At 33.3% G+C, this 25,197-nt stretch overlaps 4 protein-coding genes across 5 annotated transcripts; 2 read left to right on the top strand and 2 right to left on the bottom strand.

Moving 5' to 3' along the window:
• LOC104713358 (extensin-3-like) lies at positions 7,540 to 9,262 on the top strand. Its single transcript, XM_010430457.2, has 2 exons — positions 7,540 to 8,864; positions 8,958 to 9,262. Exon 1 carries the CDS (start codon positions 7,575 to 7,577, stop codon positions 8,838 to 8,840), a length of 1,266 nt encoding a protein of 421 aa, XP_010428759.1. The 5' UTR covers positions 7,540 to 7,574; the 3' UTR covers positions 8,841 to 8,864; positions 8,958 to 9,262.
• Positions 11,547 to 13,220, bottom strand: LOC104713357 (SKP1-interacting partner 15-like). Its single transcript, XM_010430456.2, has one exon. It carries the CDS (start codon positions 12,942 to 12,944, stop codon positions 11,817 to 11,819), a length of 1,128 nt encoding a protein of 375 aa, XP_010428758.1. The 5' UTR covers positions 12,945 to 13,220; the 3' UTR covers positions 11,547 to 11,816.
• Positions 17,117 to 20,018, bottom strand: LOC104713356 (tubby-like F-box protein 1). Of its 2 annotated transcripts, none has more exons than XM_010430454.2 (5): positions 19,734 to 20,018; positions 18,552 to 18,946; positions 18,380 to 18,467; positions 18,158 to 18,290; positions 17,117 to 18,068 (listed from the first exon to the last, which is right to left on the bottom strand). In XM_010430454.2, the coding sequence occupies exons 2-5, from the start codon at positions 18,909 to 18,911 to the stop codon at positions 17,270 to 17,272; spliced, it is 1,380 nt and encodes a 459-aa protein (XP_010428756.1). In that variant the 5' UTR covers positions 18,912 to 18,946; positions 19,734 to 20,018; the 3' UTR covers positions 17,117 to 17,269. The 2 variants fall into 2 exon arrangements, with proteins under 2 accessions (XP_010428756.1, XP_010428757.1); XM_010430455.1 differs by having other exon boundaries at positions 19,738 to 20,018.
• Positions 22,962 to 24,331, top strand: LOC109124571 (BTB/POZ domain-containing protein At1g30440-like). Its single transcript, XM_010430453.2, has 3 exons — positions 22,962 to 23,294; positions 23,476 to 23,545; positions 24,023 to 24,331. Exons 1-3 carry the CDS (start codon positions 23,236 to 23,238, stop codon positions 24,218 to 24,220), a joined length of 327 nt encoding a protein of 108 aa, XP_010428755.1. The 5' UTR covers positions 22,962 to 23,235; the 3' UTR covers positions 24,221 to 24,331.

Genomic DNA, 25,197 nt, shown 5'->3' with positions numbered 1-25,197 from the left:
AGTTTCGACGAAGAGAAGCAGAAACAGACTCATTTTTAATTCTTATAATTAGTTAAATACATTGAATTGTAACACATTTTGACCCTATAAACACAAAGCTGTTTTCTAGAAGTGTTATCTAAACACTCTTAATCTATTTCTAATTTTTATAATTAGTCAAATGCATTGGATTAACATTTTGACCCTAGAAACACTAACAAATTTGTTTCTTGCTTCTAAACAATGTTTTGTCGGTTTTAGACTCTTTTAGGATAGAATAGATATAAGTGATGTTTAAACATTCTTAATTCATTGCATAGTGAGTAAGCGGACCCATGATGAATTTTATACCAGGTCAACACAGTTATAAAAAAAAAATTGTAGGGGCAAATGTGTTTTTTTCTCATTAACCTTTAGATAAAAATTTAAAAATTTTCCATGTCATGTGACCTCCCAGGCTTGTACCTATATAGGTCCGCCTGTATGACTACGATCGATCATATTTACATTCCGAATTTTTCACCTAGATTTTCATTATGTACTATAAATAACTAACTTTATAACAGTTGGATCAGACGAATAAATTTTGGTGATCGTAATCATCTAGTATTATAGTGTGTGTATGTGTGTGTTAAAATACTAATCTACAAAAACAAATTTGAATGTTTCGCGTTTCATAGTCATCCATCATATTCATTAACCTTAAGTTTTTTTCCTTATCATATCGTTTTATTATTTCGTCGTTGTACACTTGTACTCGTTTGATATATATCAGTACTACTTACAATAAACGTATTGTACAAGTAGAATGTCTCTATCATAAGAATATAAGATCTACCACTCAACAAATTGTTCTACTTTTAATCAGAAAATAAAACTGGTCTTTTTATTATATAGTTTTAACGTTAAAAGTCTACCATCCCATACATATTGCTCCACTTGTAATTCATAAAATCGACAAACGATATTTATTACATAACAGCAATTGATTGGTATTGGTAGTGTTAACAAAAATAATACTCCCTCTGTTTCACAAAGAGTGTTATTTTGACATAATGCACACAAATTAAGAAAATTATCTAAATTTCTATTTTACTCTTTATAAATGCACAAAATATTTCTCTTTCTAATTAATTAGCTCAAATTATAGGGATAAAAAAGAGATTTTAATCTTTAAAACTACATTGAAAATATAAAATGACACTCTTTTTGTAACAAAGAAGATGTGTCAAAATGACACTCTTTATGAAACGGAGGGAGTATATATTACTTGTTACTTACTTTTCAAAGAAATCATTTAAACACACACAGAAAAATCATTTAGTATTTATAATGGAAAACAAAAAACAAATGATTAATCTCTCATTCTCTTGCCAAAAAATTATATATGCACACCACAAAACACGTTATTCGAAGGCAGATGCTTTCCCCCGCGTCACTTTTCGTATTACATATCAAACATTTTTCATGTCTGTTGTGTCCCTCTCTCACGGTTTTCTACTTCTGAACCCTAATTACCACATCAGTCGGATGTTTTTTCGTTTTCTCCTTTTACGAGCAATAGTTAGTGATTTTAGAGACAAAACTTGTATGATCTTTTTGCTTTTCTGTAATAAGCTGATCAGTTAACAACACTACAACACACGTCCGTCTATAACAAGCTGATCACTTAACAATAGATTAAAAGAAACAAAAAAAATGGCAAGAAACAAGAAAAATGCGAAGTAAGTTTTGTCCTCTAACAATTAAATGTTTCATACGAAATGCTGCAACGTGCTCACGAGAACCATAGGTTCATAGCCTTCACGATGTTAATCCACATTTACTGCTGAAATTTATAAACAAATACGCCTAGTCACGATATATCTAAAATACCGTTGACAATATTTTAAAGTATTGTTTAGCCACTAGTTTGGAACAAATATTTTAACTCGCTAGCATTCAAAGATAAGCATATATCTTTATTCGTTTAGTCGTCTCCTCAATCATAGAGTTCTAAATGACTCTTGATACCAAAGCTGGAAAGTTTAATGTTAGACAAAAACAACTTAAATATCTTTGGATTCTAATCACTTAATTATTCATATATACTTAGTTTGATACTACGATACGCTTTTAAACATGTTCATTACAACGTATGGCCAAGTCTCCATGTCGGTTGTCAAAATCTACCGTAGACAAATGTGTTTTAGTTTCCTTTTCAAAATTTGTTTTTTCAGAAACGATACTACTTTTGAATATATAAACTAAAATGTATACGCTACACGTTTTTATATCCACCTTTCATCATCTTCTTTTTTCAATGTGTTGGCAAATCTTTACGGGAAAAAAGGTTAATGAGATTGAGTTTGTGTCTTTTTGGATACTTTTCATAGTCGGTGATTAACATATTCGTTTACATTATCCAATAATTCTTCTTGTTTTTGTTGTTTGGCACGACGAAAGACTATCAAGGAGATTGTTGAATTGTTTATTCCCATGAAGAAAAAGAGATGCATGCATTTTTATGAAAAAATAATTGTTTGCGAATTTTGTAGAATATATATTGATTTAGATGGATCTACATCTACCTATTTTCTACCAAATAAACATTATTGTAGTTATAACATATTTAAGTTTTTATAGTTAGTAACAAACACCATTCTCCTTTAGGCTTTAGCAAACAAAGTTCAAAGATGTATTATCACGTTAGCGAAGATCTCTAGTATTTATGTATTTTTCTGCTCTTTTTACGTGTAATTTTTCACACTCTGAAGTTCGTTTCCGTTTTATACCTTTTTTAATTGAGATATTGCAATGGAAGAAAATGTTGTTTAGTTTGTAAGTTAGTTTTGGGAAATATTCTTTTGGGATTTTCGATTAAGTTTAATTCAGACTGTGTTCTGTGTAAGTTTGGACCCAATGGGATTATAACCAAAAAATATATATTTATCAGAAAGTTAATATCCATAAACACAACACTTCGTTGGGTCTTGGTTTAATAGTCAGTACTCAGTAGTCAGTACCTACTTAGATTTGTACATGTAGTGCATTTCACTATCGCAAGTCTTTTCAGAACTTATAAATTTTAGACTTTTATGACTGTAAATTATTAACTTAACTAGATTAGGACCCGCAGCATACCGCGGGGCAAAATTATTTATAACTAAAATATTTAAATTTTAAGTTGTATTTGTTAGTTAAATATGTTATAATTATATAATAATTATTAAATAAACCATATAATACGGCAATATAAATTTTTTTTACATAATATTTATTTAATCAATTTAATTAGATATGTCTATTCTCTGATACTGACAATGTTAACAAAATAATGAAATGATGTTTTATCTGTGTAACACCGAATTAATGATATTTTTTAATTTATATAAATATCGATAAAACCCGTCCTGCTATAATTCTCTGTCCCGAGATATTTTAACTCACACTATATCATCTTAATTTTTAAAATTCATTGTGTATCTATGGTATAATATTTGTATAATATTTATCATATTTAACTTTTTAAAAGTTTTAAATATTTTTCATATTTAACCTTTTAAAAATCTTTAAAATAAAAAACCAGAATAAACCAAATAAAAGTTTTTAAAGTTTGAATGTCTGATAAATCAAGGTTTCTACTCATTTGTATTCAGAATTATTTTGGTCTCTTTTATAGTAAGACTCTAAACCATTGCCCAATTTTTTTAGACGATGTGGGATATTGTACCCGTATTTTTTATTCATCTATTGAGTAATATATGTCCGTTTTTTAAATTTTGTATTACATCATATGCAGGAAAAAAGTCACAATTTTTTAAAACTAAATGTATTATAGAATAATTCAAGATAATTTAAATATAAATTCAAATAAAAATGAAAAGAAATCATATATTTATTTTTGAATGAGGTAGAAAGATTTCCTTATTTTTTAAAATTTTACCTATAATTAATTTTGAAGTTTTGGTAACTAATATTAAAGTCAATGCATTAAATGTAAAAACTTTCCAAAAAGTATTTTTGAGCAAAAACTACTGCAAAAATACTAGTATAAATAGTAAGATTATTCTCGAATATGTGTCTATCCTTCATTCCTTTGTGGTTTATTACCTAATTTGGAGATATTGTCACACTGAAAGAAAAACTGTTCCCTTAACAACTACAACAAAAAAAAAGTAAAAGTATTGTTCTATGGTAAGCAACTCTGATTCTATACATATTTAGAGTAATAGCAATTAATCGATTATATATGCATTTTGAGGGATTAAAAATTTAAAAGAGGGACGAGTTTTTCTCGAGAGGATACAAAATCAATAAAAGGATGAATAACAAAAAAATTGTACAGAATGACGTATTTAGCAGCCCTCTTGCGGCCCCCCACGAAGAAATGAAGTCTACCAACCCCTTCCAGTGCTTTCACACGGATACACGAATTTGGTAATTCAGAAGTTTCAGTTTCATGCATTCACACATTGCAATGATAGTTATTATTATATAAATATTTGTTTCTTAAAAAATTATGAGCTATAATTTTTAGGATTGAAGATCATTAACATGTTACTTTAGGTTTTTCAATACTTAATTAAAACGTTATAAATTACTGCAACATATTATCAAGATTCATTACAAAATAAACCATTAATGAATAAAAATAAACTGTTGAGGTGAACATTCCGGTAATGGAGGGAGCCTTTTCACCAGCTTTAACAGTTCTAACCCAAGTTATTTAATGAGAAATCAATCAGCCATGTTAAAGGAAAAAAATAAGACTTTTTACTTAGCTTCTTTAACTTTTGCATGGAATTTTTGCTTTAAAGTCATTGATTTGTTTGGTAGATCATTATTATGAAAATTCAAGCACGTAGTTTTTAATATAATAATAGAAAGCAACACAAAACTACTGTCTTTTGAGTATTGACCATCTTTTTTAGGTATAGAGTTTATTTATATGTAAATATAATGAGTTTCTAATTTACGATTTTCTTGTTTTTTCGGTAACATTCTAATTTACGATTTGTGAACGAATGAGAGCCTGAATTGAGTGAAAATTTTATTTTTAAAAAGAATGATTTTAGATCAACTACTATAAACATGTCTTATGTAGTTTTGATGCAACCCATAGTCGAAGCGCTCCATCATACTTGCGGTCGAGAAGATCACTAATGGAGGAGAGACAGTTTCGTACTTGTTTGTCGAGAAAACTGATGAGTTGAGGTGTTTAACATTCACTGGAAGAGAGAAAAATATCAGTGATAATAGTGATTAAACATTACATTTTCTTTTTGTTGACAATACTTTACACATTCCGTATGAAGAAATATGTAAGAATATATAAAATAAGTGAATCCAATTGTGTCCGATTTATTGGAACACATTTTATTCTTCATTTATTGAAACACAGTAAGGTTGGGGAAAGTGTGCATTACGACAAACATAAACTCCATAGGTGTTTACCAGGGAATAGTAACAATTAATATGGTTCGATCGATCAATGTATGTTCTTTCTTTTTTATACATTTCATATTTTTTCTCAATTCAGCGACACGTAGTTGGTAATTTATTGATATTAATATATTATATATCTTATCTCCAAGGAGAAAAAATCAAAATAAAAATAAATCAACCAGTTCTATTGACAAAATAAAACAAAAAACCATACAGCTATTATGAACCTTATAAGCTACCACATCACAGACGTACCTACGTCGCGTAAGATTATCAATCAAATACCATTTTCCGTTTTGTTACCTTTATTGGCTTGGACTTTGAATCACCAAACGATGTTTCGCATCTGCCTAAGCTGCCTTGCAACATTAGTAACTTTTTTGGATAAAACGAATTTGAACTTAATACACACACACACATCGTCACAAAAAGTTAAGTTGTTGTTGGTATATTTTCATTCCTAAGCTTAATTCGATAGAAAGAAAAACCGAACAATCAAATTCATCATTTATGTATATTCGGATCATTACTTAATAAACAAAAAAAGTAAATCGTACTGTGTCTTTCGTATGTTCTTCAAACAAATATTTGTTTATTTCAAACATTAGTATTATGTTAAAATAACAAACCCTAATTTAAATTAACTTGGTCTAAATTATTAATTGACGGTGATTATATTAATTTCGTTTGAGGTCGATTTCTTCTTTATCAAAATTGTCAAGATTAGTTATATAACTTTTCACGCCTAACCAAAATAGTCAAATTTCGAGAAAAAAAAATACTATATAGAATGTTAAGTTGTTGATTTGTCTATTTCATTATCCAGCTGGTTACTTACTACCCATTTGATAAAAATCAAAGCAAAAATAAAACCTCATTTAAATTCTTGTATCCAAAATGTTATATAGTCATATGTTGACCAAGCTTCGGTGTTATTAGTTTATTACCCTAATTTTCAAGAAGAAATTTGGCCTATTATGGATATGAAAAAAGAAATATACAATGTATCTACGTTATGGCATTTCTCGTTGGGTTGTATACATCGTTCACAAGTAAGCAGCTAGAACAAAATTCACCATAAATTATTTATCTTGTCTTGATCTTAAAACGTATTTACAATTGATTTAATGTAGACTAATTAACATTTACATAAAGAAATGGCGGATTAACAAGAGTAATGACAAAAGAAACATGTTATAAAAATGTAATGAAACAAAAACCCAAATACAAAAAGATTGACTGACTGTCACCGGTACAAGAGAGAATCCAGTACATGAACAATGACAACCTTCTCTATCAATGTTCCTTTCCTTCTATAGTCAACTTGGCCGCCTATATCTTTAAGACTTTAACGCGTTGCTTCTTTTTTTTTTTTTTTTTCTGTATATACATTTTTCTTTTATTTAGCTACTAAATAATTAATAATATCTGACATAAAATTTGTAGGTTGCAATGAATAAAATGTAAAAAAAAAAATTGTTAAAAGATATGATAAACTTGTAACTGATAAGATAATTTGTTACATGCATTAGTTTAAATTCATCAAATATTTTAATACATATTTTGGGTAATTGATGAAAGCACACCATGGCATTAATTCATATGGCTTCATTTCTTTAGTTAAACGTTTTGATAGAAGAAAACTAAAGTAAGGTAGATTTTATGTGATCTTAAATGCAATAATTTTTACATTTTAACGATTTACCATATCAGAAAGAATTGTGTAATTATCTCATATAACAATTAAGATCTTTGGGGCCATGATCTAAGCTCTCGATCAATTCTTTTAATTTTGTTTTGGGTTCCATTAACATATTACATATACCATGGTAAAATTATGTTAGCTTCACATTCAATGTTCTTTATAGTCTATATTATATTTGATTTTGTATGTTCGGAACATGCAGAACATGTCGATCAAAGACGACCAAAAATAATAGAAGGGATATATAAAGATAACAATAATGAAGCCCGAGGGAGACTAAACTCATTTTCTTTCTTTGAATAATTAAATATCTTCTTTATTTGTATTACTTAGACACGACACAAAATTACTACCATGAGAGATAGTAGTAAAAAAGGGATTAAATGTAAAATTGAGAAGCTATATAAAGGGTGCTAAGGGGAGAGAGTAAGAGCATCAAACACAAACATAAACACATAACAAAATGGGGTCACCAATGGCCTCTTTTCTTATCTTAGCATTCTCCCTTGCTTTTGTATCTCAAACCACCGCAAATTACTTCTATTCTTCCCCTACTCCACCGGTCAAACACTACACTCCTCCGGTTTACAAATCCCCTCCACCACCAGTTAAACACTACTCTCCTCCTCCGGTCTACAAGTCTCCTCCCCCACCCAAGAAGGACTACGAGTACAAATCTCCCCCGCCACCAGTTAAACACTACTCTCCCCCTCCGGTCTACAAGTCACCTCCTCCACCCAAGAAGGATTATGAGTACAAATCTCCCCCGCCACCAGTTAAACACTACTCTCCCCCTCCGGTCTACAAGTCACCTCCTCCACCCAAGAAGGATTATGAGTACAAATCTCCCCCGCCACCAGTTAAACACTACTCTCCCCCTCCGGTCTACAAGTCACCTCCTCCACCCAAGAAGGATTATGAGTACAAATCTCCCCCGCCACCAGTTAAACACTACTCTCCCCCTCCGGTCTACAAGTCACCTCCTCCACCCAAGAAGGATTATGAGTACAAATCTCCCCCGCCACCAGTTAAACACTACTCTCCCCCTCCGGTCTACAAGTCACCTCCTCCACCCAAGAAGGATTATGAGTACAAATCTCCCCCACCACCAGTTAAGCACTACTCTCCCCCTCCGGTCTACAAGTCGCCTCCCCCTCCCAAGAAGGATTACGAGTACAAATCTCCCCCACCACCAGTGAAGCACTACTCTCCCCCTCCGGTCTACAAGTCTCCTCCTCCTCCCAAGAAGGATTATGAGTACAAATCTCCCCCACCACCAGTTAAGCACTACTCTCCTCCTCCGGTCTACAAGTCTCCTCCCCCTCCCAAGAAGGATTACGAGTACAAATCTCCCCCACCACCAGTGAAGCACTACTCTCCTCCTCCGGTCTACAAGTCTCCTCCCCCTCCCAAGAAGGATTACGAGTACAAATCTCCCCCACCACCAGTTAAGCACTACTCTCCTCCTCCGGTCTACAAGTCTCCTCCCCCTCCAAAGAAGGATTACGAGTACAAATCTCCCCCACCACCAGTGAAGCACTACTCTCCCCCTCCAGTCTACAAGTCTCCTCCTCCTCCCAAGAAGGATTACGAGTACAAATCTCCCCCACCACCAGTTAAGCACTACTCTCCTCCTCCGGTCTACAAGTCTCCTCCTCCTCCAGTACATCACTACTCGCCACCACACCAACCCTACCTTTACAAATCGCCACCTCCTCCTCACTACTAGATTACTTAATCGTCTACTCTAACGGTAATGATTACTTATCATACTTTACAATGCTACACCTCAATCAAATTTCAGTTACCTATTTCATATGTTAACATAAATCATATATTCTTTCAGGAGTCGACGACCGTACACAAGAAAACAAAGAATCGTTTGGTAATATAATAAAAGACACAAGATCAATGACGAGAGAATTGAAACGGATACATATGTCTAAAGAGAAAGTTTCCCATTCTAATACCTTTTTCTTTGTTTCTGAATACGTTATATTGTAATAAATTTCAAACATGTTGATGAACGTGGTCCCTTCATGCATGCAAATCAGTCATATGTTTGTTAAGTTCAAGTCCTGTTTTGCTTTCAGATTATTCAATTTCAGAGTTTCGTTGTTCAACTAAATAAAAAGTATAAGTTTCTTTTCATTTCTTCTGCTCCACTATCCCAAATTTTAATTGGCTTCTACGATCGAAACTCCCAAATTCTCATATTAGCCATATTTAATGAAGTGACCATCTAAATGATTAGTATATTAGTCCCCTATATATACGCATATAGTCCTTCTGTATCATGAATGTTGATATTCTAGAATTTTTTCTTGTATCACAAAGGATGATTTTTTTAGTGTATTTAATGTATATTTATTCTTAAAATCAAATAACTAATTAATGTTTTTACTTTTATAATAAATAATTAAATATAGACATGCACTTGAATGACAAGTGTAAAAAAAGTATGAGTAAATGAGTACTAAAAGGAATATAAAACAAAAGTAATTAATAATGATACAACATTTATTATTTTTCTTAATCTTTGTAAAAATACTAAAAAAATCATCTATTATGATACAGATATACTCCCTCCGTTTCACAAAAAGTGTCATTCTGACACATTTCACACAAATTAAGAAAAGTTAGAATTATACATGTTTACCCCTATTTAATAAGTAGTTAATAATCTAAATTCAATGAAAATAGTTTTGGGTTTAAGGGTAAAAAAGAAAATTTAGTATTAAAACACTCATTGGAAATGTAAAATGACACTCTTTGTGAAACAAAAAAATTTCTCTCAAATGACACTCTTTGTGAAACGGAGGGAATATATAAATAAACATAAATAGTGAAATATACATTAATTATATCTATTTATACATTGCTCATCTCAGGTTTATTTACTAAGTCATTACGTAACATTATAAGTTTATAACATTACATTTTTTTTTTTCATTGTGGTGGGGTTGAAATCGTGTTTCAGTTGAAACTCAAGAGGATATAGTGGAACTGGTCAGAATGTGTGCTGTATAATGCAAGTACAATTAAGGACAACATCTTACGTCTTAGTTTGGACCAGAAACAAACAACACAAAAACCGAGTTCGTTGACGGTAAAAGATCATAATGCTGGTCAACGGCTCTTAGTAGAATCGCAATTGACTTATATATATGTCGTATCGTGTCATGCAACTCACGTGTGACCTTCCCTTTTCTTTGTTGGTAAAAAAAAAAAGGAAAATAAAACTACTTGTTCGGCGAAGTAGGCTATGAAATACAGTATGTAGTAGTGATCTATTTATTTTGTACGTACGTATTAGTTTATCTCATATGCTTAACTAATAATTCGGCTACGGCAAAAGACTATACTATATATTCTCTTTTTTTTTTTGGTATTATTACATCTTTGTAACTTTGTTTCTTCTGTAGTTTTGTGTTTGGATTTATCATGCTTTTGTATATTCTCAAAATTTCCTGCTTACGGGAGATATATCAATTGCTTTCAATAATTCATTGGAAACAAGTGGTGGTATATTTCTGCATTATTGATTACCTTGGCTATTTTGGAAAAAAGTAGGCAGGTCTTCATACTTGTTGTATTGCAATTATTTAAGTTGTTAGAGAGAAAAGCATAATAATACGAAGTACTACTTGGCTATTGCTATAAATATTATGTACAATGTAATAATAATAATGTTACATAAATAATTATGTAAATAAATACGAAGTACACAACGTAAATAATAATGTTATAGTAAAAACTTATGTAAGAACACATATATAATACATGTACAATGTAAACATTCAAACTTATGTAAGAAAACAGTGTCGTAAGTTATATGTTTAGGTCTTTCTGTTTCATCTTTTCACCATATTTCAATACATTAGTCAGAGTAAACTATATTTTGGATCCTTATACACCCCGAGAACCAAATTATATAATCTTACTAAATTAAATTATTCTCAATTTGATCGACTCATTGGTGATGATTTGTTGGATCATCTATAGACGGAACATAATGGTTCATGACACATGCATAGGAAATGGCCCCATTTTGACTTACGTGACCTAATAAATCATTGGTCATGAGCAAATCTGCATCATCAAGCATCTTCCTTCAGTTTCAAGCTAATGAAATCATATCATTAGTTTGCATATATAATTTACGAAGAAATTGAATCAAACATACATATGAGTGGTGTTAAAGTTGACTAAAAAAGAGATCAGTTTCCAAGAAATTGCTAGGTGACATCATAAGAGAATGAACCACTATTAAACACAATAAAGAAATTAGAGCAGTTCTTGTTGTCAAGAGTTCAGGTGAAACAGAGATGATTTAGGGTTTCAAAGACATATAAGTGTTTAAAACTTAATGAAAATCTCTATGAAGCCATTGCTTGAATATCAAAGTAACAAAAACCAAGATGCTCAAGGCAAATCACAAAGCAAGACTAGAATAACCATAGCACATTCCATTTTAACAGTTTTGACCAAATTCTGGATTACAAGAAAAGAACAACAAAGCACATCGAGATACAACAGAAACACAGCTTAAGAACATCTCATCAACAACAAAGAAGCAGAAACAATCATTATAGAAATCAGCAAACAATCATAAACAGAGAGAGAGAGAGAGAGATAGATAAAGGTTTCTATGTAACGCGCAACGAACACAAAACGGACCTTTAGTTTTTTTGTTTGTCTTGTGTCATGGCATCAATGTAAGCTTAGCATCAAACACAAACCCTCGACACAAGCCATCAGCATAACCAGGGACACCCTCAATCCATCTCCAACCATCCCAACAATCCCACATAGCAAGCTTCCCCATCCTTTTAGCAGAGAAGTAAACCCTATCACCACCTCCAAAAACTTTAAACTTACTCGATTCTTGAAACCCACGGTACATCTCTAAAGGCATCCTACCAGCTTCTTCCCATTCCAAACTCTCTAAATCAAGCCTAAGTATAAGAATCGTCGAACAAGCCGGGTTCAACGAAAACGTCGACTTCAAACCACCAATCATCAGAAGCTTAGAGTCACCGTCGCCGCGCAACAAACGCGGTCGTTTAATGATATCGAATATATCACCCCACTCATGCTTCTCCAAGCAAACCCAATTCGTATGAGTGACTGTTAGGTTCGTCAGTTTACAAGAGAAAAGCTTCCATTGACTCCTCCATGGTGATCCAACATCACACAATGCGAAAACAGAGCTAGACATCAAAACAGGGGATCTAGGTTTCGACGGTAAGTTAGATGAGAACTTAAGCCATTGGTTAGCAATCACAGCACCTGAGTAATACAAAGCAGCTAGCTCAGTGAGGACCATGACTCTATTAACAGAATCAACAAGAACAGTTCCGTGACGTGACCAAGCTGAGCCAAGCTGAGGCAAAACTTTGAACTGACGAGTTAAAGGATTACAAGCGACTAGAGATTTGCTAGATTCAGATAAATCAATGGAGTCACCCCAAAGGTAGATCAATCCGCTTGAAGAAGCTACAGGCTGAGGAGATCGGAAAGGGAGGAAATCGAGATTGAATCTGAACCATTGATTCTGTTCCGGATCGTATACGTGGATGTGACGGTGGCTGTGGAGTCCGTTTACGCCGATGTGACGGTGGCTGTGGTGGTGGTGGTGATGAGGAGGACGGAGAGCGAGTAGATTCAACGGCGGACGAGTTGAGATGATCTCTATAAAGCACTGAGATGTTAGAATCTGGTTAAAGAACTTACAAACGGATCTGCAGATCATGATATCACGGAGAGGAAGAGAAGAGAAGATCTGGTGGAGAGAATCCGGTGGAAGACGGTTGACCGGAGACGATTCCATTGTTTTTTTCTTTCTCTTCCGCCTCCTCCTCCGTTGGTTTGCGGCGGCGGGTCGCGGAGAAAAATGGGCTTAGCTGAGAATTGTGGGTAATAAAAAGGGTAAAATGGGAAAAATACAGAGAGTTAAGACGTTGTGTGAGTTGTCATTGGTTGCGACTATTGGGTATATGGAACTGAGAGAAGGTAAAAGACAAAAAAGGGTATAATTTATAGTTTGCCGTTTTTGTCCTTGGTTTTGCTTTATGGGCTGACTCACCTACTTGTCTCCTTATCATTTGAATATTTCATTTCATTCATTAATACACAATACTATATATTGTCTTTATAAAAAAAAAAATTATAATTATTGGAAGTGTCTAAAAAATACAGTATGTATTAAAAAGACTCGACAACATACGCATTTTTGAATAAGTAATAGTTTAAACCTAATTAATAATATTATTATCTATCAATAATTTGTAGAGTATGGAAAGGCACAACTTCCACCAGCACCTCTCATCTACTTACCTACAAACAAAATAAAAGAGATTATTATTATATGATATGAAATTTCTAGTATATCACGGTTTCATTATTTGTTTTACGAATTAAAAAGAAAAAATGGTCTAAAACAATCAAGTTGTTTATGTCGGCCTTGTTGGTTATCGGGTCGGTCCAAAACATATTTCGGCTACTTTTCTCATATGTTTTTTTTTTTTTTTACTTTTCTCATATGTTATTCCAAATATAAATAAATTGTATATAAAAAAAGGTCAAATTGTACAGGTATTAGAAATGGGAAATCATTTTACAGCAAAATAACGAAAATAGTAATCACTGCTTAGAGGAAGGAAGATTTACATGCAAATATCATAATCAGAAAACCTTTGTGTAATGAACAAATACTAGGATAGGGTTTGATCGAATAAAATACTATATACAGAATATGCATTACTGCTAAACTTCGCTTAAAGCAAAAGTCGACTATATATTGTTTACAAAAGGACAGAACCGCTACCACAAACTCGGTCTTGTAATCCGAGCGTACAGCGTTAGGATCTGGTTAAATGATAACGAGCAAGCTCAACTCGACCCTAATCTATGAACCATGTGCTACTGGACTTGTCATTTTGGGCCACTTCGAACTTTGAAGTTGAGTTTAAAGTAACAGCTTTCAAAAATTTTGACAACCGAATTAATTGCTAACACTTACATTAGAAATTGAGTTGGACAAAGAACTTAGTATTCAAGACATATTTTGTACAACAGTTTTGTTTAGATTTGCCACTAAACTAAACAACCACCAATCTCATAACAGTAGTCTGATATCAATTGCAGCAGAAGAGATAAATATGGCCACAACAATCGCAGCCACAAATGTGAAGACTCTTCCAAAAGCTCTAGCGCCTCATATTTTCGGTTCAATAAGCTGCTAAATTCAAAGACTAACCAAAAAAAAAATCCAAAATAACAGTTTAAAACAATGAGCATAATAAGTTAACATAGAATAAAAGCCCTCAGTTACTGAAAAAAACGTCTTTTATGATCATAGATGGTACAACGCACAAGGTTTCTTCAAAGCCAATGACTCTTCATCATCTCCATTGCCGCAACAATACCATTGCATGTGTGTGTGTATATATATATATATATAGAAAGACAGAGAGAAAGAGAGAGAGAGAATGAGAGAGAGACAGAGAAGCAGGTACAACAATGGAGAATATGAGTCTCGACTAGAAGCAACCAAGCGGCACCACTTAATAACTAAAGTATCATCACAGGGCTTAAAATCTAACAAAACAAAACAACATACAACTAATTGTGATTCACAATACCGTCTCAACAAACAAACCATCAGAACTAAGTAAAAACAAAAAAAAAAGCCCTCAGTAAACAAAATCTGTCATATGTGGCGCAACAAAATCCGGTTTTAAAAAAACGAACCGTAGTTACCATTGCAATAAACGAGTAGTAGTAGCAGCAGCAGCAGAGAGAGAGAGACGACTTAGAGGAAGAAGAAGAAGAAGAAGAAGAAGAAGAATCACTAAATTGATGGTGATGATGACGAAGAGCTACAATGATAACTACAGTAACATAATTAAATAAAACCAGGGCACCACTCAAGATTGAGATTTTACATCAACGGGCAAAAAATAAAAATCGAAACTTTAATTAAAAAAAAAAAAGAGAAAAAAAAGAAGCCCTCAGATCTCATAGCTATAAATCTGATCATTCACGGCTTAAAGTAAATGAGTAAAATCCAGCAACCTTAAAAAAAAACCCTGAACACCACCGCCTCGCATCCGACTAACAAGTGTGTGGGATGATGAAACTGTGGTAGTGAGATTGTGCGTGTGTGTGTGAATGTTCATCGACTACGAAGCGACAGCGTTCAAGGCTTTCTAAGGTTTTTAAAAACAACAACATGCTGGAGATTACTCAAATACAACCGCTCTATAACATAATTTTATGCATCATTGGGCCAAAAACTCAAAATCACAACGAAAACCAAAACTAATAAGTTTAAGATCCGACTAAAGAAGCTTAAAACCCAATCAAGAAAAACAAAAAAACGAAAAAATTGGAAAACTATAAACAGAGATCTCAATCGCTAGACGGCGAAAATTATGCTAGCAAACAAATCTTGATATTGAGTTTGAAGGTTATTTATATTATCTAAAGAGACGATAGGATTAGGGCTTCCTATATTGAAATGACGATTATACCCTTAGACCTTGAAACTGTTGATTATTTTAGTTTTATGGGCCTTTGTGGTTTACTCATCTATAACCATAAAGCCCATTAGGTTTTTCCTTATATTTTCAAATACTACATTGCATTTGTTTGGTCCTAATTGTAATACTAGAATTTAGTGTGCAAAACGCTGACGACATAATTTGAAATGGTTATTGCCATGAGGCCAATAACATTGATTAATAGTTAAATGAGAGTACAATTTTGTGGACATTCTCAAAAACTTCAATGAGAAAAATAGTCATTGATCTGACCAAGGAAAATAGTACAATTTTGTGTACAATTAGTCGTCTTATGATTTAGCTTATCTTTTCAGAAATTGAAATTAAGATCTTAACGAAGTTTTACTTATCAAAAGCGGCAACTTGCAAATGAGCCACATTGACCCTTTCAAAGACAAACTATCCGGGATGGCCCTTCAAGGTACGTTTGCCTTTTGGATCACCAACATGAGATGAAATTATAAACAAAATTAATTACGTCACATAACTTGGTTAATTAAACTATAACTATCGTAGTTAGGTCAATTCTTATATTAATCTTCCAATCATTTTATTTTTCCTCGCAAAAATCCACACATAGTGGTTGATTTTGTTGTTTGATTGGTCCACAACCTTAATAATAAGATCACCAAATAACAACTTTGGATAAACTTTTTTGGTTTTAAATTCTGTTTGTGAATATAAACAACCTATTCAAAACTATAACTACATATGTAAGTAACTTGAACAAAATTAATGTTTCATTGAAACGTAAATTAAAAACTATGCATAACGTGGGGTCTCTCTACTTGATGGACTCTTCACACCATATTCACACACGATTGGTCCTTTTAGACTTTAGCATTGTAGACAAATATTGTTGTAGTATATTAGTTTGACGAAAAAGAAGTTATCAATATTAAAATTAAAAACAAAAAAAATTAATCGATCGAGAAAGAAACTATATAAATCTTTTGTACTTGAGAAGACAACCATTCATATCTGTCTTTAACACAGGAGAGAGAGAGAGAGAGTTGCATATTACATCTTCCGATGTTTCGTCTAACGAGAGAAGTCGTCTCGGTACTGGTCCGTACACACCAGAGTGGGAAGTGGGAACGCAAGAGCACATGTAGCTTTTTCCGACAAGGAATGGTTGCCGTTTTCTGGAATCTGCTCTGACGATCATCAAGTCGACAAAAGCAGAGTGTGTGCTCACTTCTCGGTGTCTGTCATTTGCTCTGTCGTCTCTCCTTTCCTTATATAATTTTATATGAATATCAAATCATCTAATGTAAAATCGGAGATATATATATATATATATATCAATAACCCAATGTATACGATTCGAAGTTATCATCGTTTTGGATTTTGAGTAACGTTACGAAAACAATCGAATTATATATTGGAAAAAAAAAAAAAAAAACTCTAATGAACATTTTTTTGTTGCAACTTGAAATAAAAAGCAGGAGGATCAGAATAAATGAAAGCTTGAAACGAATCTACTAATTTCTGAGATTCTAGGTGAAAAAAATAAAACACCCACAAGACAAGAATCTCTGAAAGCATGATGTGAACAAACATTACATACAAAGCTGAGTTTTTGTATCATTCATTCACAGGCGAGTTTCGTATCGAAACTGCTTAAACAGATAGCGAAAGCTTGAAACGCAGACAGCGGATACCGGAAATCCATCGTAAACATGTCTTTCCCCACTTTCCCAAACTGCAATATGATCTTGTCTGGACCATCCGTCTGGCTAGACTGTTGCGTCTGAGGTTGAGCTTGAGGTTGAAGTTGAGGTTGAGCTTGAGTCTGAGTCAGAGGTTGGTTTGCTGCAATCAGCTGAAAGTTTTTAACTGATGCGACAGTTACACGTCCCCTGAAGTTCAAACACCAGCACTGAAGCTGTTCATGCCACCTCGGCGGCTTGTTCTTAAGCACAAGCGGCGGCATAACCCTCTCTTTCCCTTCTTCTAATCCCGCTTCTTCGTCCTCACCTAACGGACCAAGAATTTCTGAAAACCGTGCGCTGCTAAAATCATTAGAGTAATCGTAAGTGATTTTACTAGAAGAGGAAGAGGTAAAGCTGCGGAATGATTCGTCAAGAAGAGAGCGAGGGACAATGATCTCGGGTTGTCCAGGCACCGTTCCGCCTTCCGCGAGAGAAGAAGCGGGAATAGAGTGCATCGCACAATGCATTCTCCTTGGACCGCGCGTTCCAAGAACATTTAGCTCGTAAGATACCTGCGCGATCTTGTAGCTACCGGTCGGGACTTTGGGAGAGACTCTCTTTGAGTAAAATCTGCGGCTAAGGCCTACTGGTTGAACCACTCGAGAGGTGTTGTTGTTACTATTGTATGCAGGTTGTGTATCGTAAATTATGAACTTCGTCCCAAGAAAATTAGACCTGAAACAGAGGAGAAAGTGATACTTATGCATACATAAGCTGTGGAAACTTTCATGTTTTATAATAACTCTGGCAAAGTGTGTTTATACCTGATTTTGCCAGTGTAGGTATTGCTTGATCTCGAAATGGTGTCTGCGTGCATAGAGATCACGTACTCGGTGTAAGTAGTTCTTCTTATGCGTTTTGCTGATAGAAGGAACTTTCCATTCTCAACTAACAAAGCTGAAAATAAATAAACAGACCAATGGATGAGAAGAGAGGTAATGAAAGAGAACAACTTGGAACAGAAGCAAAGAAGGTGAAGCCTTTACCAGGACTGAGACAAAGGTATAAATGGTATGTCAGGTTAGATTTATCCCGTTTGATAAAGCATTGCATTGTTGCATCTCTTGGTCCCGGCTATAAACACCGAAAAGAAAAAGAACGATTACTCGAAATCATCTTAATACTAAGCCAAAACATTAGAAAGAATTGTGACCAAACCTGTTTTAGGGAAACAGGGAATGTGATTTTGCCGGAGAGCTCAGGACTTTGAACGATGTCTTTGCACATATCTCTCCATGACCTGCACACAGAAGCACAAGCAACCACATGTCTTCGAGCAGGCCACACGCTTTCACTCTCTTCAAGCCTTTTGATCACATCTCGCAATAGCTCTGGAGGCAGATTCGCCCAAGGGGTTTCTTGAACCGTTACCACAAGTTGTTCCTCGTGAGAATCTTGAACCGAACCACGAGATTTCCCACCTTCTTTGTTCAGACTGCTTAACTTAAAGTCGAAACTACGCCTAGACAGACTTCCAATACTGTCTCTCACATCACGAACTATGCTGCGGAACGACATTTTTTCCTCTCTCTCTCTTTCTTTCTCCCAAGGTTCTGAAAGACCACAACAAAAGCAGAGTTTGATTCAAATTCTGAATGATACTTAATAACAAAGCAATGACAGAAAAGAAGATTCTCATCAATGGACCAAAAGCAGGAACCACCAGACGCTTTTTAAAAAAAAAAATTAAGAAACATTCTTTTGATTCACATTTAGTAAAAAAAGAGAACATAGCAAACTTCAAAATTGAAAGACAGAAGCTGATAATTCAAAATGAAGAATCTTCGAAAGAAGTAAAAACAAACAAAAAAAAAAGCAAAAGGGAAACAGAACAGTCTCTGCTCCCAAGAACAAAGTTTGATTGATTAATATGGTCCCAATTCTCCTCAAAATAATTGAGATCTGATTCCAAGTATAAACCCTATTATTATTCTTTGGATTCAATTGAGAAAAGACAAGTCTTTACACTACTTCAAGAGGAGAAAACCAAAAAAAAAAAAAAAACGAAACTTTGAAGATTTACATAACAACATATCATCAAGTGAAATTATAGACTCTAGGATTCAGGATCATATTTGTAGATCACAAATTAGTCTAATCTAAAACTTTAGTTGATTAAATTGGTCTATAAAGAAGATAGATCTAGAATCACTCCCAAACTTACAAGAAACAGACAAACCGAAAGATCGATAATTCCAAGGGAAACAGAGAGATCTGTTCAGACGAATTCGAAGAAGCAAAAAAAAAAAGAGAGACACTCCCACACCTCAAAATCAAATCTTGAAACTTTTTCAGACAAAACATAAGAAACTAAAAATTTGGGGTCTGATCAGGACTTACTTACAGAGTTGTGTTGTGTTATGCCTCGTCTTCTCCGTTCAAAATCCTTTAAAGGGTTTTTGTCTCGATCTCTGTTTATCTCTTTCTCTCTCTCTCTCTCTATCTAGAAGTTATCTCTGTGTCTCGTACAGCACGCGGAAACCAACTACGTTGTCCTCCGCTCCACGAACACGAACACATCTCTTTATTTTCACCATTTTTTTATATTCAAATATAATACTAATACTTATGGAAACTGTTTTTATTACTCTGACTACAAATTATACTCTCTGCTCTCTGCTTCTGTTCAGGATATTTTAATTTATTTATTACTATACATATATATATATATATATCAGTATTATGTTTTTAAAATGCAACAAATTGTATTAATGTAAAAAAAAAAATGATTCCACTAAGCACAAAATATAGCAAGTTGTTTTTTTAGTCGTTGACCTCTTCTTATTTTTTTATTTTTATTGGAAATATCATGGAAAACAATTTTGTTGAGATTATCACTTGCTAAGATTTATGTTTCTTAACTTGTAAGTCATTTATGTTATTGCTAACATCTAAAATTGTATATGTTTTTGTACAGAAACTAGTTTTCATGATTAGTTTATATGAATATGAAACAAAACAAAACAAAAAAAAAAAAAATAGTTTTAAGCTTTGAAAATTTGGTAGGGTTTACGGTTTACCTACCGTTCTTTTAAAATATTATTCAACTTTGGTTTCTCATAAAACATTCTTTATATGTAAGATTAACAAAATATTAATGACCTATCGCGAATCAAACACAGTTTTTGATATGGGCTGATAAAAATAAGTGTATGATTGTTTTAGCTACCCAAAACTGAAATAATTTGTAAACGTCTACCGGACTATTCAATACGTGGGAGTGTGGGCGATGTGTTCGGGTGCTAGCCACAAACAAATTTATTAGTGCAAAATCTATGATGCTGAAACGACAAGTCTCAGACTCATAAAAGCATGTCATCCTTTTGTAGCAAAAAAAAAAAAAAAAAATCATATCGCTTTGATTGGACTTCACTTTATATCTTAAATTCCACTATTATTGGTTGGTTATGGTCAGATTTTTCTTCAACCTTCTTAATTAATTACTTGTCAACTTTCATTACATAACCAAAAAAAAAAGGTGCTAATAATGAATCTAATTTCATTTTTGAAGTATGCGAAAAAAAAAGGAAGATTGATTACGTGGGAACAATTGAGAAATTGAGATAGATAGACGAAAGAAAAAGAAGATAGATATTGGGATAAATGGATAAAGACTATTTATATTCTATAAATATGAACGGCTGAGATGGATCATTCCGTGATGAGATTAGTTGAGCGACACACTCTCGTCATAAAGACCAACATGACCTGTGAATAATACCAAAATTACCCCTGATGGTTTAATTACTATTACTAGTTACATACTTGTACAGTTGTACTTGCGAAGGACCATTATTTTAAATTATGGTGTTATTTTTTGTGTAACGATGGCTTTGTCAATTTGAGATAGATTTTGCAAACATACGCAACAAATATATGATCCGAATTTGTATTGTCAACTAGTAAGTATATTATCTGTTGTTTTTCTTTTCTTATTATAATAAATTAAGAAGAAGAAACACATACGAGAGAAAAGATCATGCCGAGACGAATATATAGGTCGAGAAAGAGATGTGTTCAAATACTACTGGTATACTAGTATTTGTTTATTCAGAATCAATGCTGTGAAAGATTTGCAAGCTAGAAACAACTCATTCCGATTCGAGTTATTATAAGAAAACGACAAAAAGAATAAATTTCGTAGATATATGTTTTATTTTGGAAAGCGATAACATCGTGGCAGGTAAGGCACACCAAAGAGGTTGACTTTGACCTTACAAAAAAAAAGCTTCGAACTGAGGCAGAGGCTTTATTTTCATATGAACATTCAAGAATCAAGGTTAATTATTTATAAATACCCATTTGCTATTTTTCGCCATTTGTGTATTTACAAAACTATATATGACATTAATTCAAATTACTCACAACTGATTGCAGCTGGGCTACAACGAATAACGTATAATGGGGTAGTGTAAGGAATAAAGATATTACGAAGAAAACGATACCTATCAATCTGGAAAATACAGCATATCTGAAGATATCATACTGTGTTTCAATAGTTTAAATGAACGTTGGCACGAAAACGAAAAAAAACCATCCCAAAAGCAAAAGTATCCCACCCAGCAGCCACTAGTATACAGAAAACTGGTTGAATAATGATTAGTAAGCTAATTAGTAGTTATTTACTACTATATTTAAAAAGCCCCCAAAAAAAAACAAAACAAAAAAAACGTGGTGGGAGTGAGACCTAGTCACCTTAAGACCATGAGGGATTCAATGTCACACAGCATAAGAATACTATAATAAAATCATAACTACGATACAAATTGATCAATTAACTAATTTTAATCAGCCTGATACACACACACGCGTATATGTACATGTGCGTGGCTAAATGATTAGAGCATAAAAAGTAATCCTATACGAGCGAGCGAGCGTGTTGCCTATACGAAACATAATATTCTCGTAAATGTTAAGGAAGAACATACCTTAACCGTTTTGTCGTTTTTAATCATGATGTTTTTTTTTTTGTTTTTTTTTTTTTTTAATTCAGCATAAAATACTAGTATTGCATATGAAGAATCTCATAATCAAAGCAGGTGGTATAGGTCTAGCACGTTTAAGGTCTAGCTAGAGTTGTGAAAGATTTGCTGCCCTTCACACAGTTCATTGAAACCAGATCTTGACTATAAACAAAAAATAAGGAACCGTGCAATAGCTTATAGATAAAGGCCCTCATGAGGCCCTCTCACCTGACAATATTTTAAAGGTGACAGGTTTCTTCGAAACAATGATAACTGGATTTCTACAGTATTCGGCCTTTTAATAAGTGAAGGCCCAAAACCTAAAATCATGTTCGCTGGGCCAGTGTGTTATTTGTATATGTGCTCGATGTACAGATTAATAATAGTCGACACTAAAGTAAAATTAAAAATTAAAAGTGATATCCATAAGGCCATGTTTATAGAGGGATCACTTCACCTGATCTTGGGCTTTTAAAAATTGAAAATTAATGAATAGTGCCCATAAGATCAGATGAAATGATCTTAATTAAGATCTGTTCTATGTGGTGTTCTTCTGCTGACGTGGCAGCTTGTAAACGAAAGAAAATGTTTAATTTTTTTTTTATTTCATTCGACGTTTATTTTTTACTTTTCTTCTTCTCTCTCTGAAAAATCGAAACGGCGATTTCACGAGAGATTTTTTTTCCTCATCGTCTTCTCCTCTGTCCGGCGATTGAAACACCGGGGCGACCGTCTCCTCGTCGTCTCCTCGTCTCCTCGTCTCGTCGTCTACTCCGGATCCACCGATTAGCTGTTCTTTGTCTAGCTGGGTTTTTGGGGTTGGGCTCTTTGTCTACCTGTTACTTTGGTGGGTTTGTTGAATTCCGGTGAGAGAAACAATGGCTTGCATGAAGCTGGGATCCAAATCTGATGCTTTCCAGAGACAAGGCCAGGCTTGATATATTCACTTGATCTCTCTCTCTCTCTCTAATTTTATTTTGTATTTTGCTTCTTGTTTTCTCCTTTCAATTGAGCAGACTTGGTCTGAATTTGAGACCATGGTCTTTCTTTAAGGCAATCTCAGCATTACTTAATCAAAAAACTCATTCCTTTGTCTTCTTGGGTTTTGCTAATTGCAGGTTTTGCACAACTGTACTTCCAAGTGACATTGTCGTTGAAGTTGGGGAGATGTCTTTCCATCTCCACAAGGTACAATTTGCTTAACTTGAACACAACACTCTCTTCTTGAAACAGTTGCCTTAACCTGGAATAGTTATTGTCTTCTAGAATGTTATGCCTTTCTCCAGCATTGTAGAACTACTATGTATCAAAGATCTGTTTGGTGGGTGTGTATATTTATTCTTTACAACATTGTGTCATATTAGTCTTTTGTTGATCAAAAAGATCGAAACTTTGGTTTTTAGCTTTAATCTTCTTATATGACTATTGACTACCAATGCAATTTTGCTAGCTGTTCCACATCCTTGATTATTTGCTGAACTTTCTTTTGGTTCCTTCACAACTCATTCAGTCTCTGTAGTTTTTTGGCAATGCCTTGTTTCCAACAATGAGAATTCTGACACTTATTGTAGAAACACGTATCTACTAAGCCCCCTCTTTGTGAAATAATGGTGTTACTTGCAATTTCTTACACCTTTTGCTTTAATCATTTTTTGCTATGTGCAGTTTCCCTTGCTCTCTAGAAGTGGAGTCATGGAAAGAAGGATTGCAGAGGCGTCAAAAGAAGGGGATGATAAATGTCTCATTGAAATTTCTGATCTTCCTGGCGGAGACAAAACGTTTGAACTAGTTGCCAAGTTCTGCTACGGTGTGAAGCTCGAACTCACTGCCTCTAATATGAGTGTGAAGCTTTGCAAACACTAGTAGTCAGCATAAGTTGTATATGTTACAATTGTTACTATTAGTAGATTAATAAACATGATCACTATGAATCAGTACTGGAACAGAGTTGAAAACAGAGGATGTGGTAAGATACTTGTCATGCGTTATGCAAAATCAGATATAAATAAAGTAAACAATGTATGAAAACGCAAGAAAGGACTAAACAATGGGTATAGTATTTTGAAAATAATAGACAAGATTGGTTGAATTAAGATATAATAACAATAACGAATTAAAATTCGTAATAAACAAGCATATCGCAAATTAAAGGAGGATTTGATTGAGAATATTTGGAATAAATTTGGTCATTTATATTAATTAAATAAAATGTTTGTCTTCTTTAATTAATTAAGTAATATGTTTGTTTTTTTTTAATTTTAATAAAAGTTTTATAAGTTTGCAATTAAAATGTTATTTTATAAATTTTTCTAATTGTAATATGTTTAATAAGAATATTAATAAACATTATATTATTAAATAATTTTAAACATTCTTAAATTATTTATTAAACATTAATCTTTGTATTTATTAAACATTTTAAAATTTCTATAAGAATATTATATTATTAAATCTTAAGATCTTATACCTGTTCTCCCAATAACTAACTTCTTAATAAAAGTTCTTAAGACCTGATCTTACAATATTTTTACAATATTTCTCCTCTAAGAACACCCTCACCTGATTCCCCTATAAACATGCCCTAAGAAAACAAATTAAAATGAATAATGGGTCCATCTGGTTTATTTATTAATCAATTTTTTTCTATTGTAGCTTACGTTTTAAATTTTGGGTCAAGGCAAGCAAGGTTACGGTAAGATTAAAATATGTCAATTATTCCAATTATTATAGTTCACGATGACCTGGCTGATATCGATAGACGGTAACGAACTTTGGCATGACAAATGAGGTTGACCATCAATATATAATTTTTTTTTTTTTTTTTTACCAAACAGAGATAA

The sequence above is a fragment of the Camelina sativa genome, chromosome 9 (genome assembly GCF_000633955.1).
Source record: "Camelina sativa cultivar DH55 chromosome 9, Cs, whole genome shotgun sequence".
Taxonomy (NCBI): Eukaryota; Viridiplantae; Streptophyta; class Magnoliopsida; order Brassicales; family Brassicaceae; genus Camelina; species Camelina sativa.
This window is presented reverse-complemented; position numbering and strand designations above follow the sequence as displayed.